Raw genomic sequence first — 27,947 nt, forward strand, 5'->3', positions numbered from 1 at the left:
AAAGATATTTCTTAGGAGCTAATGGCTCTCCAGCATTTCTAGTGGAGGCACAGGGCAGTACCCAACAGAGCCCAGGTAAGAAAGCAAACATTTAAACATATTTTGACTTCTTACAATAGGGGGCAATATAGAGCATTTCTGGTACCTGTAAAGTTTTTGGTGGTTGGAGTGTTCCTTAAAAGTGTAAACCGGATGACCTTGGATTTAATCCTGAAAATCCGTATTTTCTTTAAACTGACACACACACGATTTATTTTGAGTTTGAATAAAACATTAAGTATGAGCTAGACAGGTTTATCAGAAAGATTGATTTTATTTTTTAAACGTTACATCTTCTGTTCACAGGCATTTAACTTTATCTGCATTCAGCAACAACTTGCAGAAAGCCCAAAATCAGGAGAAACAATAAGAAATCAGGAGCCACTCTTCACGCAATCCGCAGAAATGAAAGAAACCTTTCTTACATAGTGCATTGTGTGCCTGTCACATTATATTGGTAGTTATACAATATCATATCTTGCCATTAATATATTAAATCCTTTCAAAAAGGCACATAGTAATTATCTAGGAATTAAAACATTTATTAGTTATCAAAAACTATTGGTAGAAATGGAAGCAAATCAAAGAGCATCAGTTAATATATTTGGCTTGAGATAGAAGCGGAATACAAATAAAAACTTACTTATGTATATATGGGGGGTTTATTCATTAAACAATGAACCTGAGTAAATTGCAATATTCAGGTAAGAAAGATAGCCAAACTATAGCTGATAGAAAAAAACTTTCCCAAGTCAGGCAATTTGGCATAAGTTCTCAATTCTGTTTTAAATTCACTGCTTCGTAAATAAACCCCTTCGATTTAATCTCATTTTTTTAAAAGATAATGTGATTTTTCACATAACCAGCCATACATTTTCAACATGCAAATCATTGACATGTCACGGTTTAAACCAAGTGTTACCATTAATGCTTGTGTTTCAGGATGGATGGTTATTCTTTAAGTTGCTCATCCAATCGGCAGCCAAGAGAGTTAAAGCATTAATCGAAACGAAGGCAAGATTTGTATTTCATGAGTAGTACAATCGTTCGCGTCTTAGCCGAGCTACACTAAACAATTAGATGGCAGGTAGGGGCCTGTGGACGGATAATTCTTTAGACGTAGGCAGGTTACAAGTTGGATTTGTCTTTTGAAGTTGGGTAAGAAGAGTACTGGGAGTATGTTTTCACGGGTTTCTGCAAAACAACAAAAACATTATTAAAATCGCAAAAGGATTGAGTACTGCTTAAAAAGACAATTAAAATAATATGGTTTGTGGTGATGTGGGCCGCATGTGAGAGTTAGGAGCAGCAGCAAGGTATTCCGACCTTCACCAAATTTATTTTTTTTTTTTAAAGAAAGAGTCTGCTTCTTCAAGAAGCCTGGTTCTGCCAATGAAATGTCACCAATGCAAGCAGTGGGTGCGGAAAGATATGCCAACACCCTCTGCCTGTTACGTGCAGCCTGCTGGGTTGGGAGCAGGAAGGAGTACACAGCTATGATATGCTGCTTCCCCACCACTAGACACCAAGGAATGGTCTACATACGGAGTGCTGTTTTATATCTACAACTGCTTCGATCATAGACACCAAGGAATATCTGATAGAGCTCGAGCCTCCTCTGCTCATCCAGTGTTCCGACAGGTAAGCTTCACATGATGGAGTCTATGTGACTGTGTTTAGCATGCATCCATAAATCAATGGCTAGTTTTAGACATACGTACATGTGAGGGTGTTAAAAATATATCAAATGTGGGAGCACATAGCCAAAAATACATCACTGGCTAGGACAACATAATCTAGGACGGCAATGGCCAACTAACATTGCTGTAGTTTGTGCACTAGAGTTTATTTGGTCTGGCTGAGCATGATGGGAAATGTAGTAAACAAACTTCTGTGCACCATTGTAAGCCAACAATGACCAGGGAGTTCTAAGCGGATGTTCTAGAACAGTCACTAGTTTTCAAAATGGAGAAAACCGGAAGGACATCAAGGGGGAGATTGTAGAGATGAGGAGGCTGAGAGCTTGGACAGGATATTGATCCAACCTTGTAAACAGCAAGTAAGGTCTACATTTCCACATTATGAAAATGCAGCAGTTTTTAAAGGTTTATTGTCCGAAGCACAAACGGAAATAAATATATCAAACAAACACTGTACCTTTGCTGGGCACTCCGCGTTGTATTTATCCAGAAGGGCCCTGACCTGGGAGCCATATTCATGGTCAACATCCATGAAAGTTTTCACCTGTGAGAAGGAGAGGGTTAGACCGTTCAAGGTTAGATAATATGGTGATCGTTCATGATACACCTACAACAGAGAGCCATGTTACTCACTGCTCTGTTCTGGATGAAGATCTGCGCGTCCTTCAGATGTCCAGCGATGTTCTCACACAGACGCTTGCGTTCCTCTTCATTAAGCACTTTCCTGTAGAAGTCTCTCACCTTTAAGATATGTTGCAAGCATTAAAATTGAATCGTCATTCCACACAGGGATATTCACCAATGTGAGAATTGCAGGGAGTTCAAGGTGAATTTTAAATTTAAAGGTCAAAGAAGCCAAGCTTAAAGCATGGCTGACTGGGAGACCTTTTCCAGTTCAGCTAATTTGAAATTCACTTAGAATTTTCGGCAATTCTCACTTTAGTGAATAACCCCGATAGAAGGTCATACACGCCCAGTGTTAAACTGTAAAGGGCTATTGAGCAGCTGGTATACATTGCTCAAACCCATTTATTTGCAGGAGATGGTGTAGACTCATCCACGTGGTATTAGTCCTACCAAGTAAAGTGAAAGTAGGAAGAATTTCTACACTAAATCATAAACTATGAAGAACTGACAAAGCAACTGCAAATTTTAGACCAAAAACAGATAAGCTGAAAGGTCTGGGTTTTTTTTGGTGGGGGGGGGTGGTTAAGGGATCCTGAGGCATTAATCAATGCTTTCACGGTGGGCAGACTTAGAGCTGCAATGTAAACTCTTCTCTGAAACGAACTGCAAAAGGGACACAGCATCCAGACCCTTTCAATTAGCTGGGGTGCCTACAGTCTCTTTAAGCTCTGCTTGTATGGCTCATATGCACCCTGTGAATTCTTAAAAATTCCTGTTTTAAAGAATAAACTTCTAAAAATCTTGAGAACTAGAGGTGGCCTTATTCACTGCAATACCACATACATGGTCTCTTACCAGGGAATGGAAGCCTCAAGAGGCACAACAAATGGGGGGGCAGGGGACTAAAAAAAAAAAAAAAGAACGAAAACTTCAGCTTTGTGTAATAACCCTGTTTATATTTGTAGTCTTCATGGACACTCTAGGTTTCTTTAAAGGCAAGAAAGGGCGTTGCGTTAACTATTTTGCTCTCCTGTGAGTGACCCTTTACCTGGGAGACATTATCTTCGTCTGTGCTGTTGTAACGTGCTACATCAGAGGACAGTTTAAACTTGTGTTCCTTCACGCAAGGCTGGCTTTCAGGAGCAGAGAAACTGTTGGGGAAATAGTTTGGAGCACCACCTGGAGATACAAAAGAAAGCAAAAATATGCTAACAACAACAACAACAACGTATTTAACCAGGAAAGGCACATTCAGATTGCTCCGGTTTCCAAGTACGTCCTGGGAATGTTACTTTTGCCCAACATCCAGGGGTTGTTACTATTATCCAATTTAATATAACATGTAAATATGCTCGTTGAAGTAAACATGCTCATTATATGTTGACTTTCCCAGTATTCCACAACAATGATCCGTTAGATACAGAAATGCATAAAATAATGAGGTATTTGGTAAAGAATGTGTTACAAGGTCTCAGATTAGTTAATATTTCCAATGGGCCTGACATGAGTTGGACAAAGGAGGGAAGGGGGGAAGCCACTTACGAGCCACTTACCCCAGGAGGGAGGTGAAAGAACTCCGTAATGGCCAAACCAGCTATTGAACTGCCGCCGTGCCGGTAAGCTGTGGGGCCCCTGCCCTAATGGCATGGGCCATCCGATGGTAGTTCTCAACGGGGGTCAGGTCGGGCACAGTACCCCTTTAACCCCTTAAGGACACATGACATGTCATGATTCCCTTTTATTCCAGAAGTTTTGTCCTTAAGGGGTTAGCAGTACGACGACTGGAATGTCGCTGATTCTGGAAGAAAGTGAGTGCCTGTCACTTCCCCCCAGATATAGTGAGAGCCATGTGGAAGGGAGAAAGCAGGCAGGAGGGGAGAAGCAAGAACACTGCCAGCTCCAAACCCACACTCCTGTCAAACTGCCAGCACCAAAACCCCAAGGAAGCCACACTCCTCCACATAAATTTTTTTTAAATGTATGTTAACAGGAGGATGGGTAAAAATATAATAATGGTTAAACGGGTTTGTCTATGTGAGTGTGCATATTTGTCGTTTGTGTGCATATCTATGTGTGTCAGTGTATTTATTGTTGTGTATGTCAGTGTACGTATGTATACCAAAGCGTATGTGTATATGTGCATACATTCCAGCATGCAAACGCAAAAACCACATGCTAACACTCGCCTTGCGATCAAACACTGGGGCAGAGGAAGAAAATGAATAAATAAATGCATAAATCTGAAATAACAGCAACTATATTAAATAACATTTGGCAATATGAGGGGTGCAAGTTATAAAAAGGGGTACCATAGTGAAAAAAGTTGGGATCCAGTGAGTGATCTAGAAGAACAGATTCACTTCAAAATTAGCTAAATGCTAAAATACTCTTCCTGGATAAAATACGATATTTAATTTTTAATAGGGTTAAGGAGTTAATGCAGGCAAAACTGCAGAGACATGACAACCCATTAATACAGAATGGATTGGCACAAGTAGTCAGGCATTATTCATTGCGTACAAGAATCACCATATAACGCAAGAAAACAGGGGATGTGAATTTAAGTCTTCACTTGAAACTATGTAGTTTAATTTTTCCAACTTTACACTAATAGACTGACATATTAGCGATACCGGTATTGGAAATATCTTTGCAGCTTACCCTGGTTATCAGAAAAGCACATGGGCCCATCGCGTTGGTAATTGGCCACGCGAGCCCTGTATGGGCAGTTCACAGGTAGCTGCAGGTAGTTTGCACCCAGGCGGTGTCTGTGTGTGTCCGGGTAGGAGATGAGACGACCCTAAATCAAGATTAAAAATAGCAAAAATAAGAATAAATGAAAGATGTAAAAGGATATAGTAGATAAAATCTACCAAAATAAATATTTAACTTGGATTAGAAGGTAAACCAGACAAAATAATCCATTGGTCTAGCAGTCTTATTTTACTGAATGTGGGAAGCTTCGGTTTACACGACATTGTACATTAATGCTTTCTGGACTGTTCTCCGTAGTCAATCTTGCGCTACTAGGACTGTTCTCGAGGTTCCTACCTGAAGCATTTTATCAGGGCTTGGCTCAATTCCAGGGGGCATGTTACTTGGGTCAAAGGCAAGCTGCTCCACGTCTGTAAAGTAGTTTGTTGGGTTCCTGTTCAGCACCAGCTTACCCACAGGGATGAGTGGATAATCCCCATGAGGCCAGATCTAGTTGTAATAAGAAAAGAAAAAAAAAATGTAAAGTGGACAATTGTGTTACTATTGGAGCTACTCAAGTTCCCCAATTAAATAAGTGCCAAGTTCTACTTTGAATTACATCAATGCATTTTTTAAAAAAATGATTTTTAGACCGTTGGAAACAAAATAGCAAGCAAAACAAGGCCTAAATAGCCTATCTGAAAGAATTCTACCACTCAACTATTGTCACAGGTTGGTAATTTGGACTCATTCATTCCAGATTTTAAGTTTGCCAATTCCAGAGGTTAGTAAATATATACATTGTGTCTTCCAAACAGACTAACGTTCCTAGAACAGAACAAATTGCAAATAATAAATAGCACTAACTTTGGTCAAGTCAAATGGGTTGAATTTGAATTTCTCTGCTTCCTGGAAGGTCATGACCTGGATGTAGAAGGTCCAAGATGGGAAGTTCCCATTGGCGATGGCTTCATACAAGTCATGGATTGAATAGTCCGGGTCTTCGGAAGCCAAGCGCTGTGCATCCTCCACGGTAAGATTGCGAATGCCCTGGTCAGTCTGTAATGACAATGCGCATAGGGCACAAAATTACCAATAAAATATTGCTGCACTCTAGTAGTAGATTGTAGGTTTAACTTATTTCCATTAAGTATTTAGCATACCAGCAGCACAAACCAATGCACCTTTTCCCATAGATGTTTAGATGAAAGATTTAAAAGGGTAACGGTCATTTTTCACCTATAACTTGAATCAACTTTTTTTCATGAAATACTCATTTTTCTTTTAAAAATGTAGTACAAAAGTTACATAGTAAATTAAAGGCACACTATAAGCACCAAGACCACTTCAGCTCAGTGAAGTGGTCTGGGTGCAGTGTCCCTATTGCACTTAGTGCTGCAATGTAAACATGATATCTAGTTTCTAGTTGTTGTTTTTTTTTTTTTTTTACTTACCAGTATCTTTAAAGGTGAGGTCTAGAATACTACACTGAGAAAGTTTAAATACAAGTATTTAAAAAATTTAACGGAGAAAAAAAAAAACAATAAGTTGCGCAGTTTGTATTCCAACTATAGGTCCATTTAAGGCTGTATGCAGAGAGCGTCTTAGGGGCCAATTCTTAGATTGTATCACATACTGACCTGCTATCCTACTAGGTAGCTTATTGCACAAGCAGAGTACAAGAAAGTATCAGGTCTGGTTTATATCATCTTTAATCATGAAATAGAAATCTAGTTACCTTATAATGGAATTTGCAGTACACGGCTTCACCTTTGGCATTCACAAGCTTGAAGGTGTGTGACCCATAGCCGTTCATGTGACGGAAGCCATCTGGAATGCCACGGTCGGAAAACAGGAATGAAATCTATGGGGTTGGGGTGGGGGTATAGAGGGGAATAAAAAAAATATGAATAAAAATAAATTTGTTTTGAATGTCTGTTTCTTCACAATAAAACCAACTTTGAAAATAAAGTACTGGGTTGAGAAAAAAAACAAAAAACAAGTATAAAAGGTTTACATTAGATTCTACACCCTTTGTTTAAAACTGAATAAAAACACAACCCACATCGATGGACATTCTGTGAGAGCAATCATAATGAGCTGTGTCCAAGCAGATGCTTCTCAGAGGCACTGGGGGCATGTGACATGGGTGGAATTTCCCGTGATCCAGTAATCCAATGCTTCTCATTTAGAATCAGCCACATTCCATGTTATCATAGTGTACGTGATGTAGCTAAACGTTTCTTTTCCACACGAAAGGGGCATTGCCTATGCACCAAAACCACTACATTCAAATCTAGTTGTTTTAGTTCTCACAATGTCCCTTTACGTTGGATACTTATTCCAACTCTTCTTTAGGCATAAAAAGGTTGTTTTTTTAAATATATAAATATATTTCAGAAAATCCAGGGTCAATTCCCTGTAATACCCAGTTTAGTGAATACACCTGATTATTAAAAGTATTGTGTCCATGATGTGAAAAATTTAAACAAAAGCAGTGATAACCACTTTTATGCATTCATACAAACCTAAACCCTCCTTTAATTTTTAATATTAGATTAGTGGTCAGCTGACCGAGTGGAGGCAGGCAGGTGGGCAGCGGACAGAGCGGATGTATGTGGCCAGCCTGATCAGGGAGACCATAGGAGGGTGGCTGACTCAGGGAGAGTGGAGGTGGCGAGAGAGCTGTAATCTTCAAGCCCTGCTCCAGTAATGCTGAGAGCCAGAATAGCACGTTGTCCTGGCATCACCAAACAGGGTGTGAGGGAGCAAAGCAGGGAGATGACAGTAGTCCCACTAGACCCCGGCTCACCCAAAAAGGTAGAGAGTCTGGGTGGACATTAAAAAACAAAAACAAAATTTATGAGTGTGTGAGAAAATGTGTGTCCGTGTGTGCGAGTTTCAAATGAGTGAATGTCAAATGTGTGTGCGCGCGTGTGAGTGCACCAGGGAGTAAAATCAGTGAGTGTGCGTCAAGCCAGTGCCGAATTCTCTCCTGAGGAAGTTCCAATTGAGACAGGATGAAACGCGTTGGGTGAAGGGGAACACTCTGCACAGGATTTGTGACTACTACAACCACTTTTGACTCTGTATGCCAAGGTAAAACAGCCACCAGGAGTCGCGACCAGTGGAGCTTTTCCTGCAGTTTGGTTAAAGTAGGAGTGGTGGTCCTAAACTTTGATTGCCTAGTGGAACACTTTAAGTGATTTTTTTATGCATTTAATTTTCTAGATTTTAGCTTATGGTATTGTGTATGTTTGATGGTACTGGAATAAATGGTTTGTTTTAACGTTATGCTCTTTTAGGTTTCCTTGTCTCTTCTGTGTCAGAGTATGGTATGTATTTACAGCCGCAGGCTTGGTAATTATTTCAGCATTTCTGGTATTTAGTGCCCTCTAGTGTAGATTTAAGATATTACTTAAATGTGCACACTTCTTTTAGAATTATATAAGGGTACTTTTAGGAGTGCGGTCATTTTACTCAGCTTTTTCCAACCACGCTTTGCAGGTTTTGCCGCAGCTGACCCAGTCTATGGCTGATATCAATCCTGATGATTTATGCCCACCCAATGCTTTCCCATAGGAATATAATGGGAGGCTATTGTGCATGTGTGGCAAAACTCCACACGGTGCCAATCAACATCTCTTCGTAGAGATGCATTGAATCAATGTAGCTCTATGGGGAGCAGATTCCAAGCAAAGTTGTCAAGTCCTGACTTAGAGGATGCAACAGGCTTGACATAATTTGGCCATATGGATGGATTCCTTTGTACCCAAAGAGCTGGGGGACCTCTCGTATTATGGTTATTTGGATAGCAATACTAGTCCTCCACCAGCAAAATTAGCCAGCACCATCACAAAATGAAAGAAGTGTACTTGGTGTTATCCCCCTCCACCCAATTGCCCAAAATTTTTAAGTGCAATAAAATTCATGCAACTTCTCTGCCCCCAAATGGCACAATTCTGGGCTACAGGATATCAGGCACAGTGAACAAACCTGGTGGAGACATTGAGGGAGCAGTGACCAGTAATCCCAGACCATGTCTGGATCCTTGAGATGAGTCTGGGGGTTTCTCTTCTGAGAATGGATGAATGATGGAAACTGCACAAACAGAAATTCATAATCAATTGAAATGCAAATCCAGTATATATAAAGCAGGACAGAGAGTATAGCCGTAGCTATACAAACCAACATTACATGTGTAAAATAGGTTTGTGTGTAGATGCTGCCTCTTCTCTCAACTACATTAAGAGGCAGTGATGTGGGGCTTAAATTTACACTAGGAAAAACTTAGCAACTTACCAATTCTGTTTATTACAGCTAATGCTTTCGATTTTAAATATTCCGTAATGGTTTGTAGTATCACAGTTCTGTTATTTCATAATATGCATTTTATACAAACATTTCAATCACAGTAATTGCTCATTAAAACACAGATCATATAAAAATAAAAACAAACAACGTATTGCGTCAGTTCCAATTATAAATAATTTCTAGTCTATGAAAATACAATGGAAGTGATTTTACTGAATAGTAAAAATTTGCAACATCCCAATCCTATCCCCCCCGTCTCGTCTTTCCTCCAAGCTAAACATGTTAAGTTCCTTTAACCTTTCCGTATCCTGCAATCCATAAACCAGCTTAGTAGCCCTTCTCTGAACTCTCTCTGAAATGTCAATATCCTTCTGGAGATACGGTCTCCAGTACTGCGTACAATACTCCAAATTAGGTCTTACCAGTGTTCTGTACAACGGCATTGGACACTGAGTATTGTACGCAGTACTGGAGACTGTATCTTTAACCAGGAAAGATTAAAAGGACCTGATCATGTATAGTTTGGAGTAAAGATGAGACGGGGGATATGACTGGGATGTAAGTTGCAAAGATTTTCAGGTGTGAAGTTTTCAATCCCAATTTTTCCCCCACCATAACCTTTTTGGGATAGATTTTAGGTCATTGCCCGGTGCTTGTCGGCATAAATATAGCAAAGAAGCATTGAGATAGCACTTCCAGGACTCCAAAGGTACTAAAGATAAAACAACTTTTATTTTTCACAATCAAAAGATTGACGTTTCAGTTTGTAACTAGTGATGTCCCGAACAGTTAGCCGGGAACCGTTCGCCGGCGAACATAGCGTGTTCGCGAACACGCGCGATGTTCGGTCCGCCCCCTATACGTCATCATTGAGTAAACTTTGACCCTGTACCTCACAGTCAGCAGACACATTCCAGCCAATCAGCAGCAGACCCTCCCTCCCAGAACCTCCCACCTCCATGATGAATAGGGGGCGGACCAACATTGCGCGTGTTCGCAACTGCGAACACGCTATGTTCGCCGGCGAACGGTTCCTGGCGAACTGTTCGGACATCACTATTTGTAACCCAAACTTTCATCAAGATAAAATAACATAACAAAAAACAAAAACAATCTTATATACCCACCACCATTACATAGTTACTCAATAAGTGAGGGGATTCTATCTGAGACCACCAGAGCCAGAGTCTGCATGGGTTACTGATTGACCCCGAAATATATATACTAGATTAGGTTTTTTTTTTTAAATCATTCTTTATTTTTGCATTGACAGACAGTACAGCTCGCAAACAGTATTGGGGCTTGTGCATTGGTACATTTTACATTATACATTGGTATTTCAGTGATACAGAAAAAAGATAATAGTTTTGTTAAACATACAGTCGCTGTTCGGGCGCTACTTTTTGCGTTGTTTTCTGAAGCCGCCGTCCATCAATGTTTTTCCAATTTTTGTAAACCTAATAAACTTCAAAACCTGGAAACACCCTAATTGGTGTTTTCCTTAAGACAACACAAAAGTTTTAAACTTGGTATCATAACCGGTTATTTTATTTGTCTGGTAGTTATTTTTATTTTCCTTCCCCTCCCTTCCCCCCCACCCCCTGTTTGTGATCCCCTGAGTGGAGCTTTTCTTGCGTGGGCCGTGTGTGTGCTGACTATTCGTTGTTTAATCTTGTACCCTTTATATTATCCAAAGTTGGGCCCTTGTGCCTTCTACCCTACCGCTCTCCTAACTTACATCTACCCATTTTCATGGCTGTATGTCCTCCTTTTGTAGAGCGTGATGGAGTTCTATTATTTTGCTCTTGTTAGCCCTCCTGGTCCTAGATTGTCGTATGGCTCTAGGCTTGCGTGTTGTACGCTCCCTACTGTGCCGTTTTTGTTAGCTCCCCTCACCCTTTTTTTTGTGCGTGTATAGTATCCCTCCTTTGTGAGTGAAAGTCAGAGAGAGAGGAGGGCGAGGTTACGTTCGGTATCTGGGAGGGGCGGGGAGACTCATAGCCTGTGTGTGGCAGTGAGTGCCTACTGGGTTGGCTTGCTTGTCTCATGGTGTGCGCGCCATTCTTTCTAGGTATTCCTCCCACGGTTGCCACACCTTTGAGAAGGTGCCCATGGTGTTCCGTACCTGCGCTGTTAGTTTGTCCATGAGAAAGTTGTCTTGTATTTTGTGTGTGACTTTGCTCATAGGGGGGGTGTCTGGGCTGAGCCATTGTTGGGTCAGTGCTCTTCTGGCTGCCAACGTTAGTTTGTTAACTAGTTTCTGTTCCATTGTTGTGAGGTCGTCTTGTGGTTTGGCTAGTAAGAATGTCCAAGGGTCCCTGTGTATTGGTCTTTCCAGGAGTGCTGTCATTAATGACTCTATTTCCGACCAGAATTTCTCTACTTTGGGACACGTCCACCACATGTGGATATATGATCCTCTCTCCCCGCAGCCCCTCCAGCATGTATCTGTAGTGGTTTTCCCCATTCTATACAGTTTGGCCGGGGTGGCGTACCACCTCAGGAAAGTTTTATATGCCTTTTCCTGAAGTGTTACGCATATGGAGTCTTTGGCTGCCACCTCCCATATATCCCTCCAGTCCTCCCCTTCCAATGTTTTAGATTAGGAGTTTTTAATAAAACTAGCAAAATCTGTCAGCACCAAAGTAGCTGTTTGTAGATAAGGGAGTGCGCTGGAATTTCATTTTTAGTGTGTGATAGATATATATATACATACACACACACACACACACACACAATCCAGCGCATGCACTTATTCACTAAACAATGATTTAAAATCTCAGAGATTGTAATAGTTTTATTTAAAAACACCTCACCTAGGCTAAAAATAATGGGAGTTTAGTTACATTATATGATCACATATTGCATAAGCCTGCCACAATGTCAATGTACCCCATTCTTGGCAGGTCCTACTCTAGCAGCGTAATGCTAGAGGGCCCTGTTTAGTGAATAAGTGGTTGCACTGGATTGTGTATTTTGTATATTTTGGCCCCAGCAGCACCCTATAATGTATGCATGTTCAGGTGAGTGCAGACCTCTTGGTTTTCATATATATATATATATATATATATATATATATATATATATATATATATATATATATATATATATATATCACAACACCTGCAGTACTCTATTTTCACCACCATGCGGCACTATGCACAATATTTCTTAGCTTCCCTAAGGCTAGAAATATAAAAAAAATATAAACTATTACACAACACGATCACAGTGCCCAGACTTTGCATTTAGTTCTAGGTCACAAGATTAAACATGTGTTCTTTGGCGTTTTTAACCCTTAGCTCTGTTCAGAAGATTAAATCATTATGCAAGCTGCTCTGTAATAGCAATTCTAAAGACTCAATGCTTTATAAGCCAAAGGAAGCGCTAGAGTGTAAAGCAATGCAGACGTCTACTGAAGAAGACACAGAAAGAGTTAAACAGCCAAATCTAATTTATGTAGTGCTAACAAAGCCCACAGCGGTTTATGGAAGTTTTAATAAAGCATTAATTAAAGAGCATGTTGCCATTCAAGAATTCTAGCAAACGTGTCAGATGAAGTATCAAAAAAACATAATGCCAACAGTCATCTGACACCCTTTCCAATCAAGTTAAAAGAACTCTGGGTATGCCAAAGAAGTGGTTATGGTGCACATAGTCCACTGGCTTTATTTTACCTTTAAATTGTTAAGCAATATACAGTTTAACACATACGTGGTGTCCAGTCTAGCTCTCTAGCTACAGGGGGTTCACAAATGGAGAGGTTTTAGAATAGCTAATGCTAGTCCCCTTCTCCTTTGTATGATAATGGGAAAGTTAAAACAAATTGCCAGTAAGCCGCTCACCACCACAGAGCTGGTACAGGCTTGAGATAAGGAGAAGGGAAATAAATTAAGATACTTATCAATGTGTGTTAATGGGTTAAAACGCTAAATTACAGGTTATATTGTTAATCTGCCCCTGAAGCCAAGCTAAATCCATCTGCGTATTAAAAAAAAAAAAAATTTATAATAATTCCAAGGGCAATTCAAAACACATTGATGGTCACTTCCATTTGCAAAATAAATAAAGAATTAAAAGTAATATATCAATAAAAACGTGCGGCTAGCTCGGTTTTAGAACAGATATTGACGTCTAAATTAAGAGACAGTTGGGATTATAGCTACCCTCTTAAAAAGCAATTCTAAACACCCAGTATTCTATTGATGCTCACCAACATGGCGTCTCGGATGAAGAAGATGGGGGTGTTATTGCCAGTTAGATCCCAGTTTCCTTCTTCTGTGTACATTTTTACTGCAAACCCTCGAGGGTCTCGAACTGTGTCAGAAGAGCCAGATTCTCCCGCTGTGGGGGGGAGGGGAAGAAGGTGGAAAGGAGAAATACATTAAAATGGAGAGAGGGCTCCAAGACAGACTTAATTATTAAAAATCAGATATTGGAATCATACCAACAGTGGAGAACCTCACGGCAATTGGTGTTCGTTTTCCAACGTATTCGAATACTTTGGCTCTGCTGTATTTAGTGATGTCATGCGTAATCTCAAAATATCCAAAAGCCCCTAAAATAAATAGTTATGTTTTGTAATTTGTAAATTCTAATCCCCTTTCCAATCGTCCATAACCAGTTTAGTGAGTAAAAGAACATTGCGGTTTATAAACTATGAAATGATGATACCTCCGCCTTTTGCGTGAACGACTCTTTCGGGGATCCTCTCTCTGTCAAAATGAGCGATTTCATCCAAGAATGCCACATCTTGCAGCAGCAGTGGTCCCCTTGGACCAGCGGTTAGTAGGTTACCCTTGTCAGATATTGGGTTTCCACCTCCTGTGGTGACGCCATCTGGTTTCTAAATAGAGAAAAAGATGCAACTGGCAGTGAGATCACTAAACCGTTTTGTTTGTTTTTTCCATATTTGCTAGGTCTCTTAAAGCAAACATACACAAGATGTGAGACGAAGGAAGTAATATATTGCACTGGGATTGTTATTTTCATGTATTAGCCTAATTAATTACAACACATTTTCCAACTCATTGTAGTGGTTATGGTGCCAAGAGTGCGCATGTACCCCCAACCCCACAATTTGCCTTCTTTACTTTGAGTCTGCAAGGTGCCACTTCCCACTAGCAATGCATCAGTGGTACAGTGCTCTAAGTTCATTAACTGAGAGTAATCAGCCGACACGCTCAGCACTGCACAGTTTGCCTTAGTAGAGCTTTGCTCTTCGTACACATCAGTGAAGGTGGAAAGCAGTGTCTGGCAGAGCTTGGGTAAGAAGTTTAAAAAATGGCTACTTAAAATGGGGGCCCTAGGGCCATAACTACTAGAGCAAGCTGTAATGGTTATAAAGCTCAGTGTTACCTTAATTCACAATAGCTATACAAGCTGAACAGTAAAATATAAAAAACAGCTAGAATTAACAAAATACCAAAGTTCACTGCAACCTCAAATTTAAAAAATAAATAAGTTACAAATAAAAAAAAAAAAAATTAAAAACACACATAACTGGATACTCCCTTAAAGAAACAAATATGTATTCCTGACACTGTTGGTCTAAATAGCTGTTTAAGCCCCCACTTTCCTCCGGAGATTTTACTCACCTTTATCCCGCGCCATGCAGGTCTGGTCCCGGCTTGCTGCACCCATGCTCTGACCCCTCGACTGAAATCCTCAATCTTTATGATCTCAGTCAGTCAGTCAGTCAGTCAGTCAGTCAGTCAGTCAGTCAGTCAGTCAGTCAGTCAGTCAGTCAATCTAGTGCTCGACCATAAGAAAGCATTGGGAGGCTTTTACGCATGCACAGCAAAAAACGCCACTCTGCACCAATTAGCATCTCCTCGTAGAAATGCACTGACCCAATGCATCTCTGTGGGGAAAGTGCAGCACTGAACGTGCAGCACCTCTAGTGTCCATCTGAGTGACTACCACTAGAGATGTTACTGCCTGAAACGCTTGTAGGGACAGGCTATACACACTAAAACAAACTACATTTTGCGGCTGTTCTGCTGACTACAGTGTCCCTTTAACGAAAGGCGAGTCCAATTATCCTTGGCATTACAAAATCTCTTAGCACATTGGGCCTTAACCAAACTCAGTGCTACATCTATATTGAGCAGAAGGTATCTGCTTATCTTTCAACAGCCCAACTCCAAAAAACAATCCATTGCAAGGCAACAAACGTATTTTTCTGCAAAACAAATGCCTAACTGTTTATTCCAATATGTTGTAGGAGTGGATACAGCAGTTAAAGTTCTGACATAACACACATTTCATTTAATTAATAGTTTTATTGGGGGATTTCATATACTGCCCCCACATGTTTTATACATAAACTGCACAAAACATGTTCCACCCAATTTTATTTTTTAAACTACGGTGGAAAAAAATAAAATAAATAAATAAATAGTTCACAAGACACATAATATGCTTCAGCAATTTTGGGAATTTTTTAAACAATGCTGCCAATGTTATACTGTGACCTTTTACAATCTAGAAAAAAAAAAAAAAAGGAAAAAAAAAATTTATTCTCAGCAGATCATGGGATATAATTTGAGCCAAGATAAACTGACTCAGAGCTGCTGTGAGATCAACAACAAAAAAATAAAAAATAAAAATAACAAAAAATGTTTAATTCAGGATTAGGGTAAATTTGGCAAACCTGTTCAGATTAAAAGGACTAAAAGCAGTTCATGTAACTTATACTAATCTCAAACTGTTTACTACAAAATCAGCTTTTAAAAGATACAGGACTCCATGAGAATTGCTCCCAGAACTGTAATGTAATAGCAAAATGTATAAAATCCTGCAATAAGGACACACAGAATTATATGGGAAATTGAATGCCAGAGACAACGCATTAGAAAAAGCAGCCAAGCACCAGTTATTATACAACTCCAGGCACAACAACAGCTTAAATGCAATGACATGATGGTGTACAAACTGTCCCTTTAAGTACCACGTGGGCCCAAGAGGCAGAGAGATATTGCTCATTTAAAAAAAATAAAAAAAAAGGATAATTTCTAGCGTTAACTACCCATTATTACTCACCTTGCAGCCCGTGCTAATCTCTGTCCTGGCACTCCGTCTCTTTGACGGAGATCATCCGTGTAGATGATCTCAGCCAATCCAATGTTTCCACATAAGGGTGGCTATTGTTCATGTGCAGCAAGTTACGCCAATCAAATGGCCTCTATCAGACCATCTGATTGAATATTGGCTATTGGCAGTCTCCCTGATGCTTCCGCCACACTAGAAGCACATTAACCCCTTAAGGACTGAGACAAATGTACACGTTGTGAACAGAACAAAACGTAAAACAAAACCTGGCATTTGCGCTATGTCTGTCCAACCGTAATTCACCTCTTTCATATTAAATGCACCCACCCTTATTATATATCATTTTATTCAGGGGAAACAGGGCTTTCATTTAATATCAAATATTTAGCTATGAAACATAATTTAATATGAAAAAAAATGGGAGAAAATAAGAAATTATGTTATTTTTTTTAGTTCTACATGACATTTTTACTGTCATTGTCATAATACTGTTTGCTTTTACTGCAATAAAATACACATTTGTATTCAGCAAGTTTCACGTGTAAAACAGTATCCCCTATGTACAGGTTTTATGTTGTTTTGGGAAGTTACAGGGTCAAATATAGCACGTTACATTTTAAATTGAAATTCGCCAGATTGGTTACGTTGCCTTTGAGACTGTATAGTAGCCCAGGAAATACATTTACACCCATAATGGCATACCATTTGCAATAGTAGACAACCCAAGGTATTGCAAATGGGGTATGTCCAGTCTTTTTTAGTAGCCATTTTGGTCATTTGGTCACAAACACTGGCCAAAGTTATGAGTATGCACACTGAGTACGCACTTCCTTTCAGTCCCGCCGGAAACCGGAACCTGAAATTGAAGTTCCGTGGTGCGCCCTGTGCTGCCGGCCCACACTTCAAGACAGGTAAGTAAACCTTCACATTCGCTCCATAAGACGCACAGACATTTCCCCTCACTTTTGAGGGGGAAAAAAGTGCGTCTTATGGAGCGAAAAATACGATAGATAGATATATTTTTTTTTACACTTATTTTAATTATATTTTATTTGAATTCAGCCAGCAGGGGGACTAACTGTCATTACAGTTAGTCCCCCTGCTGGCAATGCCTGAGCCAGCTAACCCGGCCATGTGATTGTGAGGTCCTCGCAAGGACCTCACTCTCACATGGTCGGGGGGGCTGCAAGAAGACACATGTGCCGCGGGGGGGCTCCCTGGGAGTCCCCCAAACCGCGATCGCTAGCGTGGGATCGCCGGCGACCGGGTAAGTACGAAAAAAACGGAGGGCATCCTATTACGCACGGCGGCGTTTAGAGGCCCTTAAAATAGGGCGTAATAGTACGCCCTCCGGTCTTAAAGGGTTAATGGTGCAATGTAAATATTGCCTTTCTGCAGAACGTTTTCACTTGCAGGGTTAAAGCTACAGGAACATGGCACCCAGATCACTAAATTAAAATGAAGTGGTTTGGGTGACTATAGTGTCCCTTTAAGCATGCAGACCATGGCACACCAACGCGGTTATGGTTAAATATGCCAATATACACTGTAAGCTGGGGCCACTGTTTATAGAAAAACAAAATTATTGGTCATATGCTATAGTTACCAACCAACATGGAAACAAAGATCTGTTCCATAAGATTGCTTCACTTCTAGAACTTTGCTCTTTACTTCTTTATATTTAGGTAAAGGGTCAGGCTTTAAACTTTGTCCTGTGCCACCTCCAGGCAGAAGTTCACACAACACTTTTTATTCTCCAAAGTTCAACATTGTACTTACTAAGGGGAAAAAAATATATATAAAAAAAAACAACCGAGGCTAATAATAAATATCAGGTTCAATTCACTTTTGCATAGACTTCGTTTACAGTTCACGTTACTGAACAATCTCCACATAGTGCAGTTGAGGTAAAAAATTAAATAAATTCCTAACCATAAATTTAGCCGGCATTTATGAGGATGAACTAGGATTACAAGGGACTTGCAATGCATATATTAATGGTACATCATAATTCACTAATCAAAGGTGACAGTACTTCTTTAACCAAGTGTAGTTTTTCAGATTGTCTACAATGTACCGCTTGTTTTTTTTATTTTGTGACTCTGGCAACCTTAGAGAATTAAGGTATATTGTTCCCTAAATACAGAAGTGCAGAATTTAGGTCGATACTAGAGGATTTGGAATGTTTTTTGAACTTTGCTATAGTCACAGATTTCCTGAGGTGACCTAAATTATGCCATTCAGACTGCAATTCAGTACAATTCACTGTGTTTTAAATAAAACTTATTGCAGGTGGGATTTTCTACAAAACAGTTGCTGTAAAGAAAACAAAAACAACAAAAAAAACACAAAGGAAAATATATTGATGAAAAGAAAACAGAAGAGAAGTAGACTTTGTTGTATGCTTAAAAACAAAACAAACAAAAAAAAAAATTTCTGCCAAGAAACATTTAATCCTTCAGTAACTGGGGCGGGAGTTTCCATGGACAGTTTTACCTTCGGGGGCTAACAGTTTAACCATAAAGTTGGTCCCCCAAGTGCTCGACTCTGCTTCCCCCTTACCTACCCAGAAAATCTTCCTCATACTGCAGCAGTCAGGAAGAAGAGGGTCAGCGGTGTCGGGCACGGGGGAACCAACTTTAGGGTTCAACTTCAAAAGCTAAATAATTAATTATACATTAACATGTTACAGATTTAATGAATATATGCATCTCTTCTCCTAGTTGCACTGGCTAGAAGCTTGGAGTCATGAGTGCAGCACATTGTGCGTGCGCGCGCACACACACAGCTAAACCACATTTAATGACGGGTACACTGATCACACTGTTGGCCTTGTAATAAAGATCTCTGCACACCAAGGTTCTGTTGAGATTAAGAATATCCTCAGAGCAAGATCAGGGGCACTACCGGTTCCATAGTTCAGAATACTATCCCTTTTACATGGATTGTGGAGACAGCAATATGAAAACATGAGAATTATTTCTCAACTACTCATTGAGATGAAGTGATCTGGGTGACTTTGTCCCATGAAATAACAGTATCGGCAGCCAATCACCTGAATAAATGTGCAGTTTGTATCAAACATATTTTTGTCAAAGGGAAAATAAGCATGCAGAGTATGTTGACTCTGGAATTTTAAATAGATTGTAAATATTTTACACTGATTTTAATAAGCTAAATGCATACCCATAAGAATCAGCACACCCGAGGTCTGATCTATAGTAGACAGAGAACTGTTGGGGAATGACAAAAGAAATGTAAAATTGTTATATTTACAGCTGCCCAATTCTGGTCTATAGAGTTGGTCTACTGAATAAACCTGCAAGTAGTTATGGGATTGTGGCAAGGTTTGGGCTTTTGGAGGGGCCTGCTTGCCAGCCTCCTGCCAAAAGACTACGGGCCAGGTCAGCGACTGTAAAGACCCATATTTTATTCCCCCTGGTTCGGCACTTCCCGTAGAACCGAACGCTAACTCACTGGCAGCCATTCGCATGGACCAAAACCGCGTATAGACTTCGGTGGGACCTAGCCGCGAATGCCCTGGAACTATTTTCGGCATGAAAACTTTGCAGTTCCCGGTCAGTCTCCAGCAGCACTTAGCCGCAATTCTATGGAACTGTTTTGGGCATGGGACCATGATTTTTGGATATGTTGGAGATAATTGAGTTAATACAGTATTTGACTCAATTATCTCCCTGATACAGAGGAGGGATTGGCCTAGTTTGCATGGGAGTGTCCTAGATCTGAGAGCCAATGTGACTGCGCATTTGTTTGTACTGTGGTTTACTCTCAGGTCCAGGGGGAAGTGCCCCGTACATGGGGACTGTCATAAAAGGCCAAGTGTGGTCCCATTAAGGTCAGTTCACTTCACTCTCAACATGGAGCCTCGTCTCGTGATTGTAGGGAACAGCTAAACCTGCTTCGGATTACTATACTGGCTATAGTCACTAGATCTTGTAAGAGCTACACTCTCTAGAGGAGGAGAGGTCCACCCACTGGAAGCTGGATCCTTGTCTTAGGTCCAGGGTGGGTGGAGGACAGAGAGACCCCAGCCAAGCTGCGGCGGCTAAGGGGCTACGGTGCTTATGGTGTCTGGTGCGGTGCTTATAGTACTCAAAGCTACTAGGAAGCAGCGATTCGCGGAGGCACCCAGTTGGGGTGCCAGGCAGTCCGTACCAAAAAAACCAAACAACAACAACAACAACACATTTCACTAGGAGACTCACTCACTAAAAAAAGAAATGTGCAGACCCGTCAGTAAATTGGTAGTTTTAGGCAAAAATGTCTGGGTATTTTCAAAATGTAGAATTCCATTATTTTTTTTGTTAAATTAATAGGCACATATGTTTTCTAAAATATCTACCCAATATATGTTTTATAACGGGACGGTGTTGCAGTAATTTAAAAATGTGACTTGTCTAAACAAGTTCTGCCAACACTTGCAGAGATCTGAAGGTAACGAATTTTAAGAGACAACAACTGGAGGGGACAGAATCCAAAGGACACGGGCCAACGGACACTACAACCAGGGGTGGTGAATAATATTTATTAACCTCTTGTTCCTGTGGCATCTTGAAAGATATAGGATTATATTACGGATAATGGTTTTGAATAGTTTCAAAAGTTTCAAATTGAAAACTTGACATTTAATCTGATTACTACATTAAATACTACAAATATATATTTAAAAAAAAAAAAAAAAAAAAAAAAAAAAAAAAACTATCTTGGGTTAGATTCCCTAATGCATCCAAAAGATTTTATATTCATTTTTGTACATTGAATGTGTGTGTTCTGTACAAATGAGTACAATGTAAAAAGTATTATATTGGGGAAAAAAAAAAAAAAAAAAAAATTATATACGGTATATATAAAAAATGTAAAAAAATTCTACGTGTGCCCTATAAGTGCATAAAATAGTAAAACACCTTTTATTTTATTAGTAGTAGTAACCTGTATGTTGATTAAACAGTTTTCTTTCTTATGACTGTAATTGTACTCTCACATTCTAAGGAGAGTTCTAAAAGTAGTCTAATTTGGAACGTCAATCAAAAGCAACTATTCTGCATATCGTAATAACAAATGGTTGGGTTTTTTTGGGATGAGCACAGCGCTATCTCCAGTGAGACCTTCTAATATAAAACAAATAAGTCACTATTTGCATACTAAATTTATTTTTTTGTATCAGGAAGGTAAGTTTAACGTACACAGTTAGCAAGTTATAATGTAGTCTAAGTATGCCATGAAGTGACTTTAGACCCCAAATGATTACATAAAACATCAGGTACAAAGTTTCTTGGCACAGACAAACACGTAAACATCTACAAAGGATTCACAGTCATAAGTTAGCTTGGAAGGTCCTCTGGTAGTTAATATTAAACAACAGGTCCACAGACCCCTAGCACTGACAGCTAACCTTAGCACTGTAGATGAAAGTTCACTGTAATGTGCCTCCTGACTTTTGGGCTAACCTCTGTAACCATTGTAACGAGATTTTTTTTCCAGTATTGCCGTTTAGCACAACTTCAGGATGGCTGAACATTATTTAAACACTCGGGTTATGGCTCACAAACATCTGCAATGCCACGTCTGGCCAATAATGCCCAATGGACACCTTTCCATCAGGATAATGCATATTTTGGCTTTGGCGATTTTGCAGAATACACATATTGGTACGGAGAGGCAGCCAAGTGATATACAACATGCAGAGCAGGAGCTTGAGTTACAGTGGGGTTATACACAAACCGCCCTCAAAACTTTAGAGTCCAGTTTGCCAGCCTTTGGCACCTGCAGCCCTACCCGAGTTTATTCCCCAATAATTTTCCAAAATGACTGCACTTAAATTCCACTGGCTTTTTAATGTACTTTTAACCATCTTTTATTTTTTTTAGGGCCATTGAACGCAGAGCTATAGTATAGAATAATGATATAATAATTAGCCCTTACACTATACTGTTCATACAGTAAAAGCTGCAGACAGAGGTTATTGCTGGTTTGGTAATACATAATATTAAGCAGTTTAGGATTATACAGGATATGAATTATGCTCTATATAACAACATGACATGTACACTACTGTGCCCTATAGCAGGGGTAGGCAACCTTTGACACTCCAGATGTTGTAGACAATATCGCTCTTACAGCCATACCCTGGCAAAGCATCAGGGGAGATGTAGTCCACATCTGGAGTGTCGAACGTTGCCTACCCCTGCTATAGGGCATAATATTGTACATGCCCTGTTGTCATATTGGGCATAGTTCACATTCTGTATAATCATTACACATGTATTGCCAATATAGCAATGCCTTCCACTGCCCTATTGAATTAAAAGCAAGTGCAATATTATTTAATATAGGATAATACAGAATGTGAAATATTGCACTCCATATATTTATACAAAATGTGCAATATTGAACCCCTATGCCATTATACAGTATGTGCAATATTGTCCCCTAGGTTATTATACAAAATGTGCAATATTGTCCCCTAGGTTATTATACAGAATGTGCAATATTGTCCCCTATGTTATTATACAAAATGTGCAATATTGTCCCCTAGGTTATTATACAAAATGTGCAATATTGAACCCCTATGTTATTATACAGAATGTGCAATACTGTGCCTTATGTTATTATACAGAATGTGCAATATTGAACCCCTATGCCATTATACAGAATGTGCAATATTGTCCCCTATGTTATTATATAGAATGTGCAATATTGAACCGCTATGTTATTATACAGAATGTGCAATATTGTCCCCTATGTTATTATACAGAATGTGCAATATTGTGCCCCATGTTATTATACAAAATGTGCAATATTGAACCCCTATGTTATTATACAAAATGTGCAATATTGAACCCCTATGCCATTATACAGAATGTGCAATATTGTCCCCTATGTTATTATACAGAATGTGCAATATTGTCCCCTATGTTATTATACAGAATGTGCAATATTGAACCCCTATGTTATTATACAGAATGTGCAATATTGAACCCCTATGTTATTATACAGAATGTGCAATATGTTCCCCTATGTTATACAGAATGTGCAATATTGTGCCCTATGTTATTATACAAAATGTGCAATATTGAACCCCTATGTTATTATACAGAATGTGCAATATTGAACCCCTATGCCATTATACAGTATGTGCAATATTGAACCCTATGTTATTATACAAAATGTGCAATATTGAACCCTATGTTATTATACAAAATGTGCAATATTGAACCCCTATGTTATTATACAGAATGTGCAATATTGAACCCCTATGCCATTATACAGTATGTGCAATATTGAACCCTATGTTATTATACAAAATGTGCAATATTGAACCCCTAGGTTATTATACAGAATGTGCAATATTGAACCCCTAGGTTATTATACAGAATGTGCAATATTGTCCCTTATGTTATTATACAGTATGTGCAATATTGTCCCCTATGTTATTATACAGAATGTGCAATATTGTCTCCCAAGTTATCACATAAAATGCACAGTATATTGCCCTATATAATTATTACTATACAGTATTATATCTATATAATTATCCCACAGAATGCACATTACTATACCTATTATTACTATACAGTATTTTGCCTATATTAATTATTATACCCTATATTATTATTATAGTGTTATGCCCTATATTATTATTATTATTATTATTATTATGATTACTATACAGTATTATGCCTATATTACTATACCCTATAGTATTAGTACTATACAGTATTATACCCTATATAATAATCATCATTATTACTATACAGTATTAAACCCTGTATAATTATTAGTATACAGTATTATACCCTATATAATTATTATTATACAGTATTATACCCCATATTATTCAGTATTATACCCTATATAATTATTATACAGTATAATACCCTATATTATTATACAGTATTATGCCCTATATAATTATTATAGTGTTATACCCCATATTATTATTATTATACAGTGTTATACCCCATATTATTATTATTTTTATTATTATACAGTATTATGCCCTGTATTATTATTATTATTATACAGTGTTATACCCCATATTATTATAATACAGTGTCATACCCCATATTATTATACAGTGTTATACCCCGTATTATTATTATTATACAGTGTGATACCCCATATTATTATTATTATACAGTATTATGCCCCGTATTATTATTATTATACAGTGTTATACCCCATATTATTATTATTATACAGTATTATGCCCTATATAATTAGTATTATACAGTGTTATACCCCATATTATTATTATTATACAGTGTTATACCCCATATTATTATTATTATTATAATACAGTGTTATACCCCATATTATTATTATTATTATTATACAGTATTATGCCCTGTATAATTATTATTATTATTATTATACAGTGTTATACCCCATATTATTATTATTATTATTATTATACAGTGTTATACCCCATATTATTATTATTATAATACAGTGTTATACCCCATATTATTATTATTATTATAATACAGTGTTATACCCCATATTATTATTATTATACACTGTTATACCCCATATTATTATTATTATACAGTATTATGCCCTGTATAATAATTATTATTATACAGTGTTATACCCCATATTATTATTATTATTATTATACAGTGTTATACCCCATATTATTATTATTATTATACAGTGTTATACCCCATATTATTATTAATTATTATTATTATACAGTGTTATACCCCATATTAGTATTATTATTATCAGTAGTAGTATATAGTATTATGCCCTATATAATTCTCCCCCCAGCCCCCTCAGAATGCCCAGGCTGCCTGGCTATAATAATAATGGGATGCAATGCCTGGCTGCTGTCTCCCTGCAGTACTACCTGCGAGCCCCGGCTCTCCTGCCAGAGCTTCATTTGATCAGCACATTTCTCCCTCTGAGACGCCATGTTTACCCAGACTGCTGGACCCTCAGCTCTGCGCTGCTATATCTACACCGCGGAGACCCCGCCCACTGCCACAGGGACAGCAGGGGATTGGACGGGAGATAAGGCGGTGGGGAACCTGGATTGGACGGTGGCTCTGTCTGTCACTGTCATTCTCTAGAGTCTAGTCAGTGTAAAATACTGTGCAAAGGTCGTGGGGAGTGAAGGGGGAAGAGGGGGGAGAAACAGGAGGGAGGGGGGAGAGAGAAAAGAGAAAGGAGAATGAGAAATAGTGAAAATGGGAGGGAGATAAGTGCATTAGAAGTGAGATAGTGCTAGTGAGTCAGGTACACTTAGTGTGAAAATAGTGAGCCATGTACAGTGAGTGTGAACACAGTGACAGTGAGCCATGTACAGTGAGTGTGAAAATAGTGAACCATGTACAGCGGGTGTGAAAATAGTAACAGTAAGCCATGTACACTGAGTGTGAACACAGTGATAGTGAGCCATGTACAGTGAGTGTGAAAATTGTGACAGTGAGCCAGGTACAGTGAGTGTGAACGTAGTGAGTCATGTACAGTGAGTGTGAACACAGTGACAGTGAGCCTTGTACAGTGAGTGTGAAAATAGTGAGCCATGCACAGCGGGTGTGAAAATAGTAACAGTGAGCCATGTACACTGAGTGTGAACACAGTGATAGTGAGCCATGTACAGTGAGTGTGAAAATTGTGACAGTGAGCCAGGTACAGTGAGTGTGAACATAGTGAGCCATGTACAGTGAGTGTGAACACAGTGACAGTGAGCCTTGTACAGTGAGTGCGAAAATAGTGAGCCATGTACAGCGGGTGTGAAAATAGTAACAGTGAGCCATGTACACTGAGTGTGAACACAGTGATAGTGAGCCATGTACAGTGAGTGTGAAAATTGTGACAGTGAGCCAGGTACAGTGAGTGTGAACATAGTGAGTCATGTACAGTGAGTGTGAACACAGTGACAGTGAGCCTTGTACATTGCGTGTGAAAATAGTGAGTCATGTACAGTGAGTGTGAAAATAGTGAGCAAGGTACAGTGAGTGTGACCACAGTGATAGTGAGCCATGTACAGTGAGTGTGAAAATAGTGATTAGTGAGCCATGTACAATGAGTGTGAAAATAGTGAGCCATGTACAGTGAGTGTGAAAATAGTGATAGTGAGCCATGTACAGGGTGTGAAAATAGTGATAGTGAGCCATGTACAGTGAGTGTGAAAACAGTGACAGTGAGCCATATACAGTGAGTGTGAAAATAGTGATAGTGAGCCATGTACAGTGAGTGTGAAAATTGTGATAGTGAGCCAGGTACAGTGAGTGTGAAAATAGTGAGCAATGTACAGTGAGTGTGAACACAGTGACAGTGAGCCATGTACAGTGAGTGTGAAAATAGTGAGCCATGTATAGTGAGTGTGAAAATAGTGACAGTGAGCCATGTACAGTGGGTGTGAACACAGTGACAGTGAGCCATGTACAGTGAGTGTGAAAATAGTGAGCCATGTACAGTGAGTGTGAAAATTGTGACAGTGAGCCATGTACAGTGAGTGTGAACATAGTGACAGATGTACAGTGAGTGTGAAAATAGTGAGCCATGTATAGTGAGTGTGAACACAGTGACAGTGAGCCATGTACAGTGAGTGTGAAAATAGTGACAGTGAGCCATGTACAGTGCGTGTGAACACAGTGACAGTGAGCCATGTACAGTGAGTGTGAAAATAGTTATAGTGAGCCATGTACAGTGAGTGTGAACACAGGGGTAGTGAGCCATGTACACTGAGTGTGAACAGTGATAGTGAGCTATGTACAGCAGGTGTGAAAATAGTGACATTGAGCCATGTACAGTGGGTGTGCAAAAACAGTGACAGTGAGCCATGTACAATGAGTGTGAAAATAGTGACAGTGAGCCACGTGCAGTGCAGACCAAAATGGGCATTAGGAGAGAGGCTTGTCTGTCTGAATTAAAATAATAGTGATATGAGCATTGAAAGTGATACAGTTGTATTCACAAAAGTTAGAATAAACACAAATTGATTATGGTAGTGAGAGAGAAGTACTGATTGTAACGGGACCGCTACCCATTTGTGAATTGCTAGGAGCTGTTTCCCATGTTTCCCCCTGTATTATGTTGAAGTTGTGTGTTTTACCTGCTCCCTGTTCGGGAGGGCTTAATGCAAATGGGTTCCGTTCACCACCAAGAAACCTCATTTAGAATAAACGAGGTGTGAAAACCACAAACCACAAGGGAAGGCTCGGCGTGTGCCGACCCTGGGTGGTGGCCCGCTGGTTACACAAACGCCATCTAGGGGGAGCATTCGTGATTGCTTCTCCTCACTGCCCCTTGGAGTGTTCAATCCAATCAATTAGAACGTTGGCAACTTGCAACATAAGTGCAAGGGAAGTAATTAATGAGTGCATCCCTGGGCGGCCGCCGTTTGTATGGACGGCAGCCAGGGGGAGCATTCGTGTCCCAAACGGAGACACTTCCCTTGCCTGGTTTCACCCAGGGACCCCACGGACCCCGAACGGAGGCAGTTACCGGTCTGGGGGTCCCTGAGATTGGTGTGTACACTCTCTTGGG

General features: G+C 39.4%; 1 protein-coding gene across 1 annotated transcript; it reads right to left on the reverse strand.

The window, feature by feature from the left end:
* Positions 1-289: 289 nt before the first annotated feature.
* On the reverse strand, positions 290-25,401 carry LOC134578834 (catalase). The gene is made up of 13 exons (XM_063437892.1): positions 25,300-25,401; positions 14,049-14,220; positions 13,822-13,932; positions 13,588-13,718; positions 9,057-9,161; positions 6,799-6,924; positions 5,928-6,119; positions 5,418-5,570; positions 5,028-5,166; positions 3,415-3,545; positions 2,373-2,480; positions 2,197-2,283; positions 290-1,233 (listed from the first exon to the last, which is right to left on the reverse strand). The coding sequence occupies exons 1-13, from the start codon at positions 25,363-25,365 to the stop codon at positions 1,168-1,170; spliced, it is 1,587 nt and encodes a 528-aa protein (XP_063293962.1). The 5' UTR covers positions 25,366-25,401; the 3' UTR covers positions 290-1,167.
* Positions 25,402-27,947: the final 2,546 nt, after the last annotated feature.

Source organism: Pelobates fuscus, chromosome 12, assembly GCF_036172605.1.
Source record: "Pelobates fuscus isolate aPelFus1 chromosome 12, aPelFus1.pri, whole genome shotgun sequence".
In the NCBI taxonomy this organism is placed as follows: domain Eukaryota; kingdom Metazoa; phylum Chordata; class Amphibia; order Anura; family Pelobatidae; genus Pelobates; species Pelobates fuscus.

Bases quoted from the DNA above. Each gene is read 5' to 3' on its own strand.
- LOC134578834 (XM_063437892.1), bottom strand. From the start codon at position 25,365: ATGGCGTCTCAGAGGGAGAAATGTGCTGATCAAATGAAGCTCTGGCAG. The intron at 9,162-13,587 runs GTGAGCATCAAT...CTGTTTGTGCAG, and splicing joins TCATCCGAGACGCCATGTTG to TTTCCATCATTCATCCATTC. The intron at 2,481-3,414 runs GTAAAGGGTCAC...CATATCTTAAAG, and splicing joins ACGAAGATAATGTCTCCCAG to GTGAGAGACTTCTACAGGAA.